The sequence below is a fragment of the Fragaria vesca genome, linkage group LG5 (assembly GCF_000184155.1).
Source record: "Fragaria vesca subsp. vesca linkage group LG5, FraVesHawaii_1.0, whole genome shotgun sequence".
NCBI lineage: Eukaryota > Viridiplantae > Streptophyta > Magnoliopsida > Rosales > Rosaceae > Fragaria > Fragaria vesca.
This window is the reverse complement of record NC_020495.1, coordinates 17981866-17993850: the sequence shown is the minus strand read 5'-3', so window position 1 is coordinate 17993850 and position 11985 is coordinate 17981866. Positions and strand designations below refer to the sequence as shown.

General features: G+C 36.7%; 2 protein-coding genes across 2 annotated transcripts; one reads left to right on the top strand and one right to left on the bottom strand.

Moving 5' to 3' along the window:
* On the bottom strand, positions 1-2902 carry LOC101315434. Its single transcript, XM_004299979.1, has 3 exons — positions 2781-2902; positions 2297-2372; positions 1-998 (listed from the first exon to the last, which is right to left on the bottom strand). Exons 2-3 carry the CDS (start codon positions 2366-2368, stop codon positions 426-428), a joined length of 645 nt encoding a protein of 214 aa, XP_004300027.1. The 5' UTR covers positions 2369-2372; positions 2781-2902; the 3' UTR covers positions 1-425.
* Positions 2903-3544: 642 nt separating this feature from the next.
* On the top strand, positions 3545-7724 carry LOC101312356 (disease resistance protein At4g27190-like). Its single transcript, XM_004301527.1, has 3 exons — positions 3545-3990; positions 4157-7042; positions 7485-7724. Exons 1-3 carry the CDS (start codon positions 3545-3547, stop codon positions 7564-7566), a joined length of 3414 nt encoding a protein of 1137 aa, XP_004301575.1. The 3' UTR covers positions 7567-7724.
* The last annotated feature ends 4261 nt before the right edge of the window (positions 7725-11985 follow it).

The window sequence follows — 11985 nt, the reverse complement described above, 5'->3', positions numbered from 1 at the left end:
GCTCCATTTCTCTTTCGGTCCTCTTCTTCTTCTTCTTCTTCTTCTTCCCATTTTAGTTTGTCAGGACTGTGTTAGTTTAACTGTCAGTAGTAGTGATGTCTTTCAGATTCTTTCTGATCAGAGATGGTCTAATTCTTATTCATGGTCTGTGGTAACATCAGTAGAATCAGGGATGGTATGGAGACAATTCTAACAGTCACAGAAGATCCAAAAGCATAATACATTAATATCATTTATTTCCTCTCAACTTTATGTATTCCATTTTTAATTTTTTTTTTTAGAGTATCAACGACTTGTCCTCAAAGGCTTTCCATTTTTAAAGATTTTATAGGCCTACAAATTATACACACTTTACATTGAATCCAGTTCACCACATTGCAATAAATATGGAACAGAGATGCAAAAATTAAGTTCTTCTAGGAAGTCTAAAATCTAACCCAGCAACGGGTGCATTGTGCCATACAATCTCCCTTGCAATCAACATTGTAACCCAACACTCTTGGATTTCGAAGCAGGAGATTTCGTAGAGATTTTCCTTTTATTCCCCATTGCTTTTCCAAAACTTGGACATTGGTTTTCAGCTCATGTTCAAGGTCACATCCAAGAACTTCTGGAAATTTTTTAAGCAACTTACTCAGATCATCGTTAGACAGGTTTAAACTCCTAAGGTAGTCCATTTTTTCACATACAATCTCAAATTTTGGAATTTTATTCTTTCTTTCTTCACCCCAGTAGGGTGAATGAATAAGACCAAAAGCTTTCCCAAGTATCTTGTCTCCCTCTTCATTACTGATACTCAATGCAGAAAGAGCATCACGACATGCTTCTAATGTCTTCCTGTCATCATCAGTCAAAGTCACACTTTCAAATTTTGCTGTTGAATGCAATACCCATTTCTTCTTAGAAGTACTTGGTGCACAAGCTGCTCTATTCAAATTTTGTGACAAACAATTCACATGTAGATCTCTGATATTTGGTGCAGCAATTATAATATCAGGCTGCAGAAGGATGGCAATATATTAAGTAAAGCACAACGATTACTTAATGAATAAGAACAGGAAAACTTCAAGGTAAACTTAGAAGCAAGGCATCATTCATTTGCAGATAACAACTTGAACTACAAATATAATGACAAGTCAAAAGTTACAATGTGAATTGATCATATCTGTTTTGCACGCATACATATGCAATTTGTTCGCATGAGAGGAAAACATGTTGGCTACTAATCTATGGACACGGTCTCTACCCTTCCATTGCTAGGATAGTCACAAAGTTTGCTTGTTTTGTCACTTTCGTGTATCCAAAACATTTGTTATCTAAGGCTGTCTTCATTACATTTCATAAAATTCTTTGGCACATCTCACAATGTTACTTTCATTTTAAGGGAAAATCTTATGGGACCAAACGATATAAGAGATGAAGGCATTAGACACAAGCGGGAGGCAAACCCAAAAGGAAAAAGTATGACCGGGGAATTGAGTTTTATCTATTTTCATGTCTTCTCCCCTGAACACTTCCAACTTCATAAAATACCTAAAGACTGATCAAGTTGAAATTGAGAACAAAGTCGATATATCCTTGGTGAAGCTAGGTTAGCAGGCTCTAAACAACGAAAACTTTCTTTCGGTAGTATACAGCTTGAGAAAAACTACAACAGCCCCTCAATCCAGATATACTTTAACTCATTAGAGATTCAAAACCTGTAACAATGCCCAAATTCTAACTATGTCCTATAGTAAATCCACTCCCCCCCCCCCCCCCCCCCAAAAAAAAAAAAACCTTAATAATTATCCCTATCCAACCAAGTAATTCCGAAAACTACCAACCAGACTACAATTCCAGAAATCGTTGGACTTTTCTCTTCCTACAAAAGCACAATGTTTCTCAAGATAAATGAAGATGCACCTAAAGATAGAATGACCAAAGTCAACCTTTTTTTACTGAAATAGCTACTAGAATCTTAAGTGATTATACAGTGAAGAAAAGGCAGATCAGCAGCCCCTTTCCATATGGTAGAAGACTACTAAGGAGGTAAGCAAAAAATAAGGTTTTTCTTTTCTGTAACATTACTGATCTTTGCTTTTTCCTGAGCAATAATCTAAACAAGCTTTTGTATTACGATGTACTTAAGCCTTCTAAGCCATCACATTGGGTTGATAACTGAAAGAATTGGATCATAAATCCAATGTCTAAAACAGTAAAACAAAGTTGCTACAAGAGTAAAGCATCTATTATAAAAAGCAGTGCTTGTTGTAACATACTAAGACTAGCAATGTTCCCTTGAAATAGAACTTACAGTGGTAAAGCAAAAGCGTATTGCATAATCATTGGGTAGCAATGGAGAGGCGAAGGATCGTCCGAGCATCATGGACCTATCAAAAGAATAAAACAATAAGTCGACAAGGTCAGGAAAACAAGAACACCAGGCATGTAGATTACCATGTCTACTTGTTGATAGAGACATTAAACAAGAACACAGAAATATCCCATCTCTGTAACTATCTAGTAGAGACTGAAGCAACAGTAATAGCAATCCATTGAAAAAGTCAATCTCAAGTATTGTCAGAATAATATGAACAAGCCCAATAGCAATATTCAGTAACATGTAATGCATATCTTGAATCTGAATCTCTTTGGACTAATCTGAGAAAGATATAGTCTTAGATTCAACCAAAGTCGGCAGCCCAGAGCTTGAGTTCATACATAGGCAATGTTTTGATCAAGTATAGGTGAAATTTAGTAGTTTTTTTGTTGTTTGAGATTTGAAGAAAGAAACATACCCGTCGGAGGTTGGGTCAGCTCTCTCTCTCTCTCTCTGCTTCGGAATCCCGGAGAAATGAAGAGCCAAAATATGTATGGAAATAATGGAATCGAAATTGGTTATGCGCCACAGATTTATTATACGGAAGTCACATTTTCAATATTTTTTCCCTACCAAGTCCACTTGATCTTTTTTTACCTATATAAGTCCACATTTCCTAAAATACCCAACGCCGACGCAGAGGCATCCGCATCTCCTCCGTCTGCCTAGATTTCATCGCCACCGTCCTCGTCGGAACATCGTCATTTCGAATCGTTTCGCCACCGTTGTTCGTCGTAGATCCAAACTCGGTTCTCTCCGATAGTTACTTGGCTCAAAGCTTTTCAAGGTTCGCATCTTCACAATCCTATTTCTTTGTTTCATGTTTGAATTTGATTGTGGTTTGTTCTCAGATTTGAAATGTTGAAATTGGATTATGGATTCTATTTGTTTCCTAAGCGACTTTATTACTGGAATTAATTGGTGATTTTGAATTGTGAAAATTTTATGATATTTAGGTCCATGTGTGACTATAGGTAGAGGTAATGGCTACGTACTGTTCTCTTAGTTTGGGCAAAGAGATTGAGCTCCATGTGTGATTATAGCTTGTGCTAATTGCTGCTCTTAGATTGGGTTTTGCCTAAATGTCTACTGATATTTTAGATTGGCAGTCATGAGTAGTATTTTTCTGATATAGTGATAGTATTTCTCTTTGTCTGTGTTAGTATAGTTGGTTCAATTTCAATGGCCTTGAGCACCCAAAGAGCCTCTGCATCTCAGACTTCATCAGCTGAATCATCAGTTCCTCGCAGGAAGAATGATGTTTTTCTGAGTTTCAGGGGTGTAGACACTCGCAGGACGATTGTCTCCTCTTTATACCATGAGTTGCAGAACAGAGAAGTTGAAACGTTCATGGATGACAAAGGGCTTATCAGAGGGACTATTATTTCCTCGAGTCTTCTGAGAGAAATCAATGAATCTAGATTGGCAATCATTGTCCTTTCACCAAACTATGCTTATTCTAAATGGTGTTTGGACGAATTGACAATGATCATTCAGTGCATGGAATATAATAGCACAACAGTCATCCCAATCTTTTATGATGTGGATCCTTCTGATGTGCGACATCAGAAAGGGAGCTTTGCAAGAGCCTTCACTACGCACCAAGAAAGGCTAGGGCAAGACGATGAGTACCCATATAAGTTGAACGAATGGAGAGTTGCTTTAACAAAAGTTGCCGGTCTCTCTGGCTTGGAATCAAAAAATATAGGTAAGACTTTTTATCTTAACAAGAGTTATAACTTTTGAATCTTCTAAGATTTTGTCTGATGATTGTTTGATTCTTTATCCTTGTAGTTCTGACGTGGAACTTGTCAAAGACGCTGTGGATGTTGTGTGCAGTAAATTACAACATGTTGAGTGGGCATTGTTGTCTACTGGAGATTTTGTAGCATTTGAAGCAACAAGGCGAGCCATGAACAAGGTAATGAAGGCAATGCGAGATGATGAGATCACTGCCATTGGGGTATATGGGATGGGAGGCATTGGCAAGACATGTATGGTGAAACATGTGGGTGCACATGCCCGAAAACTTGGTCTTTTTAATCATGTAATTATGGCTGTCATATCCCAAACACCAAACTTGAGAAATATTCAAGGAACACTGGCCGATCTGCTGGGATTAAAGTTGTTCGAGGAGACAGAATTCGGAAGAGCAGTTAGATTGATGGAGAAGATAATGAAAGGAAATAGGATCCTCATATTCTTGGACGACATTTGGGAGAGAATAGATTTGTCTAGCATTGGAATACCGAGCCATGATGAGCTTCAAAAGTGCAGTTCCAAAATCATATTCACCACAAGGAGATTGAATGTTTGTCATACCATGGAGAGCCAAGAAAACATTCCTCTCCAAGTCTTATCTGAAGAAGATGCTTGGAATCTATTTGTGAAGAAAACAAGAAAGTCTTTTCATGAATCAACAAACTTATATGATGTAGGGCGGAGAGTAGCAAAAGAATGTGCTGGTCTCCCAGTTGCATTAGTAGCAGTTGCGAGGGCACTTGGAGATAAAGATTTAGATGATTGGACAGAAGCAGCTCGACGTCTAAAGGCTGCTCAACCTGCCAACTATGAAGATGAGCGAGAGGTGTCTAGATGTATAGAGTTAAGCTATAATTATTTGAGACCTGATGATGACAACATTGCCAAGTTATTCTTCTTGCTTTGCTGTCTATTCCCTGAAGATTCTGATATTGAGGTCGAAGACTTGTTGGTGTATGCAATTGGGAAAGGACTGTTTCAAGATGCTGATACAATCAAAGAAGCCAGAGCCAAAGCTCATTCAGTGGTCAAGTACCTGAAAGCTTCTAGCTTGCTTTTGGACAGTGCATACTGTGGATTTGTGAAGATGCATGACGTAATTCGAGATGTGGCCATATCAATCTCATTATCGGAAGATGGATCACGGTTTTTGGTTAAAGCTGGTTGTGAATTAAAGGATTGGCCAGCTATTAATATTGCAGATAAAGGCTACTCTGCAGTCTCACTAATGAGAAATGAAATTCAGAAGCTTCCCAACAAGTTGGTATGTTCAAAACTCCAGATTTTATTACTACAGAGCAATAGTAATATAAATGAGATTCCAAATCCATTTTTTCAAAGTCCCAATGAATTGAGGGTCTTAGATCTTAGCCAGACTAGTATTTCATTACTACCCGCCTCATTAAGTCTGCTAACCAACCTCCAAGCTTTGTGTTTAGATGATTGCAAGAAAATGCATGATATTTCCATACTCGGAAAGCTAAAGAACCTTCAGATTCTTAGTATGAAGAACCTTAGAGGAATTTGTGATAGAGAACTGCCGAAAGAAATGGCGCAGTTGGCCAAACTAAAGTTGTTAGACATCACGAATGCATGTTTTGTAACAGTGCCCTCTGATGTGATATTAAACTTGAATGGATTAGAAGAACTGTACATGAAATGCGACTTCTGTGACTGGGGTAGTAGAATAGTCACGGGCAGTTTATTTTCTTTTGCTTTTGGCACTGCCAAGAATGCTAGCTTTGATGAGTTAACAGGCTTGTCACGTTTAAACAGTTTGAAAGTTCACATATCTGATGTGAAATGCTTGCCTCGTAACGTTAGTTGCATTCCGAATTGGGTCAACTTCAATATCTGTATCAGCAGAAAGGAATATATGAAACAGTCCTATTATGGCCGTTTTTTTGAGAGGAAACTAACTGTCAAGTGGGATCAACGTCAGCATCTCTTTCGGTATGTGACTCTAAACGCAAGCACGAAGAGTTTACCAGATTGGTTTATCAATGTGGTGACAGAGAAAACAGAGATTCTGGAGTACATAGGATACAGTGGCTTAGAGGACATTCTTGTGGAATACGACCTTGGGAGATTACATGTGCTGAAGTGCCTTGCTGTAATTGAGTGCCAAGTGGATGGAGTGTTGATGAACTCAACAACAAGAAGGATTCAAAATGAACCAGTATTCGAGAGCTTGATAGATTTGTATGTTGAAAGAGTCTATGGGCTGGAGGATTTATGTATTGGTGAGTTACCACCTGGGTCTCTATGCAATCTTCAGTTGTTAAATGTGAGAAACTGCCCTCATTTGGTGGATGCACTTTTACAATCAAATTTGTTGCTCAGGCTACAAAATCTGGAAATACTACATTGTGAGCAAGTGGAGGATGCGAGAGGAACCAAAATGGAACATGTGTTTAGATTTGAAGAGCTGGAGGGTCAACAAACCGTCTTAACGAAATTGAGAGAGATAACTTTGTGTAATCTTGTGAGCCTTGAAAGAATATGGATCGGTTATCCTCCAAATGGAGCATTCTGTAATCTTAACAGTTTGGCAATTCGTGGCTGCAACAAACTGAAATATCTCTTGGCCTATGGTGCTACTATATCTTTTTCGCAATTGGAGCTCCTTTGGGTGGATGACTGCTCTGACTTGAAAAGCCTTTTTTCACCAACCTTGGGACAAGAGACCAAGGTAGTTATTCCCAAATTGAAGGAAATGTATTTGAGTAGTCTTCCACAGCTCTCAGGGTTCTTCAGTTGCCTCTATCAAGAAGCTACTACTCAGCTTCTCTGCCCTTCATTGGAACACTTGTATGTCTATGGGTGCCCCAAACTTTCGAACCTTGCTGCTTCTAACTTCCACAGCAGGAAAGAAGTCCAAGCCAATGATGAGCGGCATTTTGCGCTGATATTTGAGAGGTATGCATGTCATAAAGTTCATTCTGCGATTATTCGCCATTTCCTGTGCTGTTTTCTCTTAGAAATATCGTGTCAAACTTCTGTTCTATCTCTCTTTTTCTTCAAACTTATTTTGACCTAGCTAGCTTCTAGTATATCTGTGTACTTTTATCAGTCTAATGCAAATTGCAGATATACACAGCGGATATTTTTGAAAAGAAAATTTGAAAAAAAAGATGGACATTTATCAGTCTAATGCAAATTGCAGATATACAACAGATATTTTTGAAAAGAAAATCTGAAAAAAAAGATGGTGCGCGCGCACACACAAACTGTCACACGTTCCCAGTCATTTATATTTTGGATTGACTTATACTTTTCTGATGTTGCATTTTAGTTTAGCTTTTGCGTTAAATTCTTACTGTTAATAATTTCTAATTGAAGAAGTGTAACTGGCTATCAGATTGTTCCACCGCCAATTCAACCCAGAAGAGTTTCCTCAGTTCTTCTCCAAAAAAGGAAGTGATTTCTCAATTGGATCTTGAATGTAATACGTAGTATACACTGTGCAGAGTGCACAGACAATTTCTCTTGATATTGGAAACAGCATGTGGTTATAACTTCTAGATGTGCTTATAATGATAGTAATGAGTCTTGAATATATTCCGTATTGGTAAGAAAATTTGAGGTACCAGTCCTCTATACACCGTATCTAATCCTAAACACGCTCAGAGATCTTGGCAATCTCATGAGAGCTACAATTGGCAGTAAAGCTTGGTTTTTCTCAGCTGAACTACAATCTGATGTACAAGTCATGTCAAGGGGCTTTTAGAAGAAGAGTAAATCTTGCAACTGATCACAGACACCTTGCGTGTGCAACGAGGCGCCCTTGAGCTTGCTGGTTCTGCTGGCTTTGTTAAGCAGCATACACACTGCCTGGTTCTGTTGGTATCATAGAGCTGATGGAGTCTGATTTACAAACTAGCTGTACTATGCATGTTTTGCTTATGTTTACCCTTGATGGACATATACCACACATGTTGAAGTTCCCCGAAAAAAAATTCATTACTACAACTTCTTAAGTGGCTCTCAACCAGTTAATGAGGTTATGTATGCCCCCTTAAGGCTAAAAAGATAATCACCCACATCCCTACATGATGTCTCTGAAAAAGCAACCTACATATGGACCATTTTAACAGACACAATAGCAAATTTAAGCCAAATTCTCAAGTACCAATATCAAAGTTAACAAAGGGTGCGGCTTGAACTTGATTCAAACTGGAAACACATGCACTAGTTAATCATGATTCCCAGAAAAATGTCAACTCTGTTAAGACAATGAATGAATGATCGCAATACACAATGAATAAATGTGAAAGCACAACCAACCGAAATTCGACTATTTTATCACATCAAACTTGAAAATGTAATGTAAAAGTCCCCTTTCTCCCCTTCATTCTCTTCGATCTTTTCTGGTTCTAGAGCTATTCCTCAACCTTCCATGGATGTTTTAGCTAAGATTTAGACGATATAGTCGATTTCCTTGGACGTGTGGCGGGTCTCGGCTATAATTCTTGGCTTGTAAGTTTGTTACTGTTGTGTTATAAGACCAGTAAAACGTACCTTAATGAGGTCTATATTTCGGTATGAGAATCGACTTGTTTTTCATTCATTTTAATTTCCTTGTTTCTTGAAGATTATTCTTGTTTAGGTTTAGGTTTCGGTTTTACTTTGTTGTACATCAATTGAGGTCCGTAAGCGACGGGTATTACCGCTATATGGAATTTAGATAGGAATAGTTGAAAGTTAGGTGTGATAGACTTAACTGAGCGCATTTGTAATGAGAGCTACATGTTTCTTTGTTAGTGTTTGTTGCCAATTAGACTTATTGGTCGTGAGTAGGCAAATTGATGTAAGCGTCTTCTGACCGTTGACAAGTTAATGAAATTGTCTATTTTCTCAAAAAGTTTGGCATTAAGCACTAATCTAATTAATTGATAGGGCCGGCCTTAAAGGAATAATGTATAAGCTTGTACATTACTTTGTATCAATTGCTAGCTACATCTCAACAAAGACTATAGATCGAAAATATCTTACTCAAGTCGAAGATGTAGCTCTGGATACCTGAATTTGAAGCTTTATGTACAAGAGATTGCAAATACTGATCAGTGATGATCTCACTGCCTTTATTTGAATCACATGTCGTTTAGGGTATATGTGAATCAAAGTCATGAAAGTAGTAAATGCGGCTAGTTTAAGAAACCTAGGCATTATTGTAGTGACACAGAAAATATGAAAAGAGAATGTATTTGAGGGCAAAATGAGATATATTTAGAAATTGAATGATGATCCCTGTGCAAGTTTTGGGATCCTGAACCGGTTAAAGTTCATGTTGAGGAAAAGCAATGGGTATTTTCTGCCCTAAAGGGAACCAAACAAATTAAAAGAGCTAGCTGGAGCTGCTGCATATACTTTAGAAAGATTGGATCACATGCCATATCCTTAAGATGGAGCAGGATGATAAAGAAGAAGCAAGGCAAAGTGATATATTGGAGAGAATGAGTATCAACTTAGCAAGCTTAGAATGATTCATATGTTGGTTATAGTACTAGTTGTGGTTCAAGGTGATGGTGGAGGTGGTGGTGGTCACCTTCAGTTTGGGCAAGTGCATTGATTTCTAGTCCAGAAGTATAACATGTAATTGTTAAATGCTTGCCGCCATCAAACGACAAAGCCAATACCCTTTGAGTTGGTGTTTAAAGGGAGTAGCTAGTTTTGGTGATGCACAAAATCAGATGGAAAAAGTTTAAAATTCCATGTATTATGATTAAGGTTATATGCTACCTCTTCCTAAACAAGTGATATGTCCAAGTTGGTTTCCTTTTTTCTTTGAGCACACAATGTTACAGGCTTGTTCACTTAAGGGATAGTTTTAAGGGACTGAGAGAGACAAATACATCTTAACCATATGTATTACATTACATTGCAGAAATAATACCAACGTAATAATGTGCATTTGTTTTCATTCATCAGATTCACTTGTCCCCAAATAGTCCGTTAAGAAAAAGTTCTCTACTTTCCATCCAAACTCCTCATATAAAGTGTATGTTAAAAATTAAAGTAGAAGATGATATAAATGATGATGAAAATTCTACAATGTGTTACTTTCCATCCAAACTCCCCATATAAAGTGTACGTTAAAAATTACAAGTAGAAGATGATATAAATGGTGATGGAAATTCTACCATATGTTAATACATCTCAAAGTAATACATAAGTCTTTAAAGTGGTAAATATTACAACATAAGTTCTCAATTGGTATAATGTGTTCTTAAAGTGATAAAACTTGATACATGAGAAACAACAACACACTGTAGCCTTACCCTTTGCGCCGATATATCCGCTAATAAGTTAGAAAATAGGTATTACAAGGGTGGTTGTCTTCATAATGAGGAGCATCTCTAAGCGGAGAACCGTGTAATTTGATCGATTTGGGAGTCAAAGTATGATTGGCTTCCTTGTTAAAGGAAGCTTTAATTTGGTTTCCTAAGACAAAGCATGCAATAAGAACCTTTGGAAAGAGTAGAGACAAGTCATGAGAGATTATTAGAATAAACCATAAAGTTTTGGTATCTTGAAAAGTAAAATTTGTGAGGGACACCTTGTGTTTTATTATATATATGATGAGGATGAAATCCAATCTAGTTGACCAAGAATATAATTTGCTTTTCAACATAACAAAAAGTTTAGTGTTCATTTGAGATAAACTAAAGTGAATATTAGAATCATCTTTTTACATGATTTCTCTTTAGTTCTTTGTTTTGTAGCTATGGAAAGTAAAGCACAGATGAAGGAAAAAAAAAGTTTGGGGGAGAAGAATTATAAATGAAATTCTCTAAATCACTTTGGATCAAATCATCCCCACACACATTCTATTCCCTTCTTCAAAAAATTAAAGAGATAGAGTATCTTTTATTCTTGACTGAATCATTTATAGTTGGTAGCTGTTTGTATGATCTTCAGACTATTCATGGTTGACCGTTTTAGTCGCCATGATCTTTGACTAATAAAATTTTCCTACCCTAAAAAAAAAGGATAAAATTATTTTTTGCTCTTTATAAATTATATTTGGACTATTGCATGTTTGTATTGTAATTTATCGATAATTAATAATTTATAATTAAACTTTTCTTTAAAGACTATACAACTTTGTAATTTTTTTTTATGTCGAATTTCACCATACGACTCTAGTAACTATCTCAATTTTTTTTTTGTTTCAATTAACTATCTCAATTTTTTTTTTGTTTCAATTAACTATCTCAAATTTTAATCATACCATTGTAATTATTTACCCCGACTTAACAGAACGATGTAAAAAGTGTGTGAGGGTTCAAAATGAGGCAGGCAGTGATGGAGATGGGAAGGATGGAAGCATGTGTTTTTTCCAAAAGAAGGGAGAAGAAAAGGAAAGAAGAGAATTTTTGGGGTCCGAGACATCTTGAAAATTGTGATCAAGGCAAGACAAGGCTGTACTGTATTCAAGTCATGTGTCATCAACTCCATTTATTTTTGTGGACCAATTTCTTGCCCATAATTAATCCTTCTGCTCCTCTCTCTCCCTCAACATACTCAATTGATTTTCACAGATATGAGTCAAAATTTACAAGCAGAAATGGAGTTGAGTTCAATTTAGTTAATATCATGTTTGGTGTTACTAGGTACGAAATATAAATGAGTTTATATAATATCTTGTTTTTTTCTAATCATCTTAGATGGTGTTACGATAATATTCAGATTGGTCGTCCTTAATTAAGATTTTATTTCTAATTCATAAAACAAACAAACTATTATCTAATCTTGTACAATACTAAACATGAGTCAATATTAAGTTGTGTTGCCTAACTTGAATTCAGGACGATCTCAATTATTAAAGGTGAACGAAAATTAACAGGGTAATTCCTGAG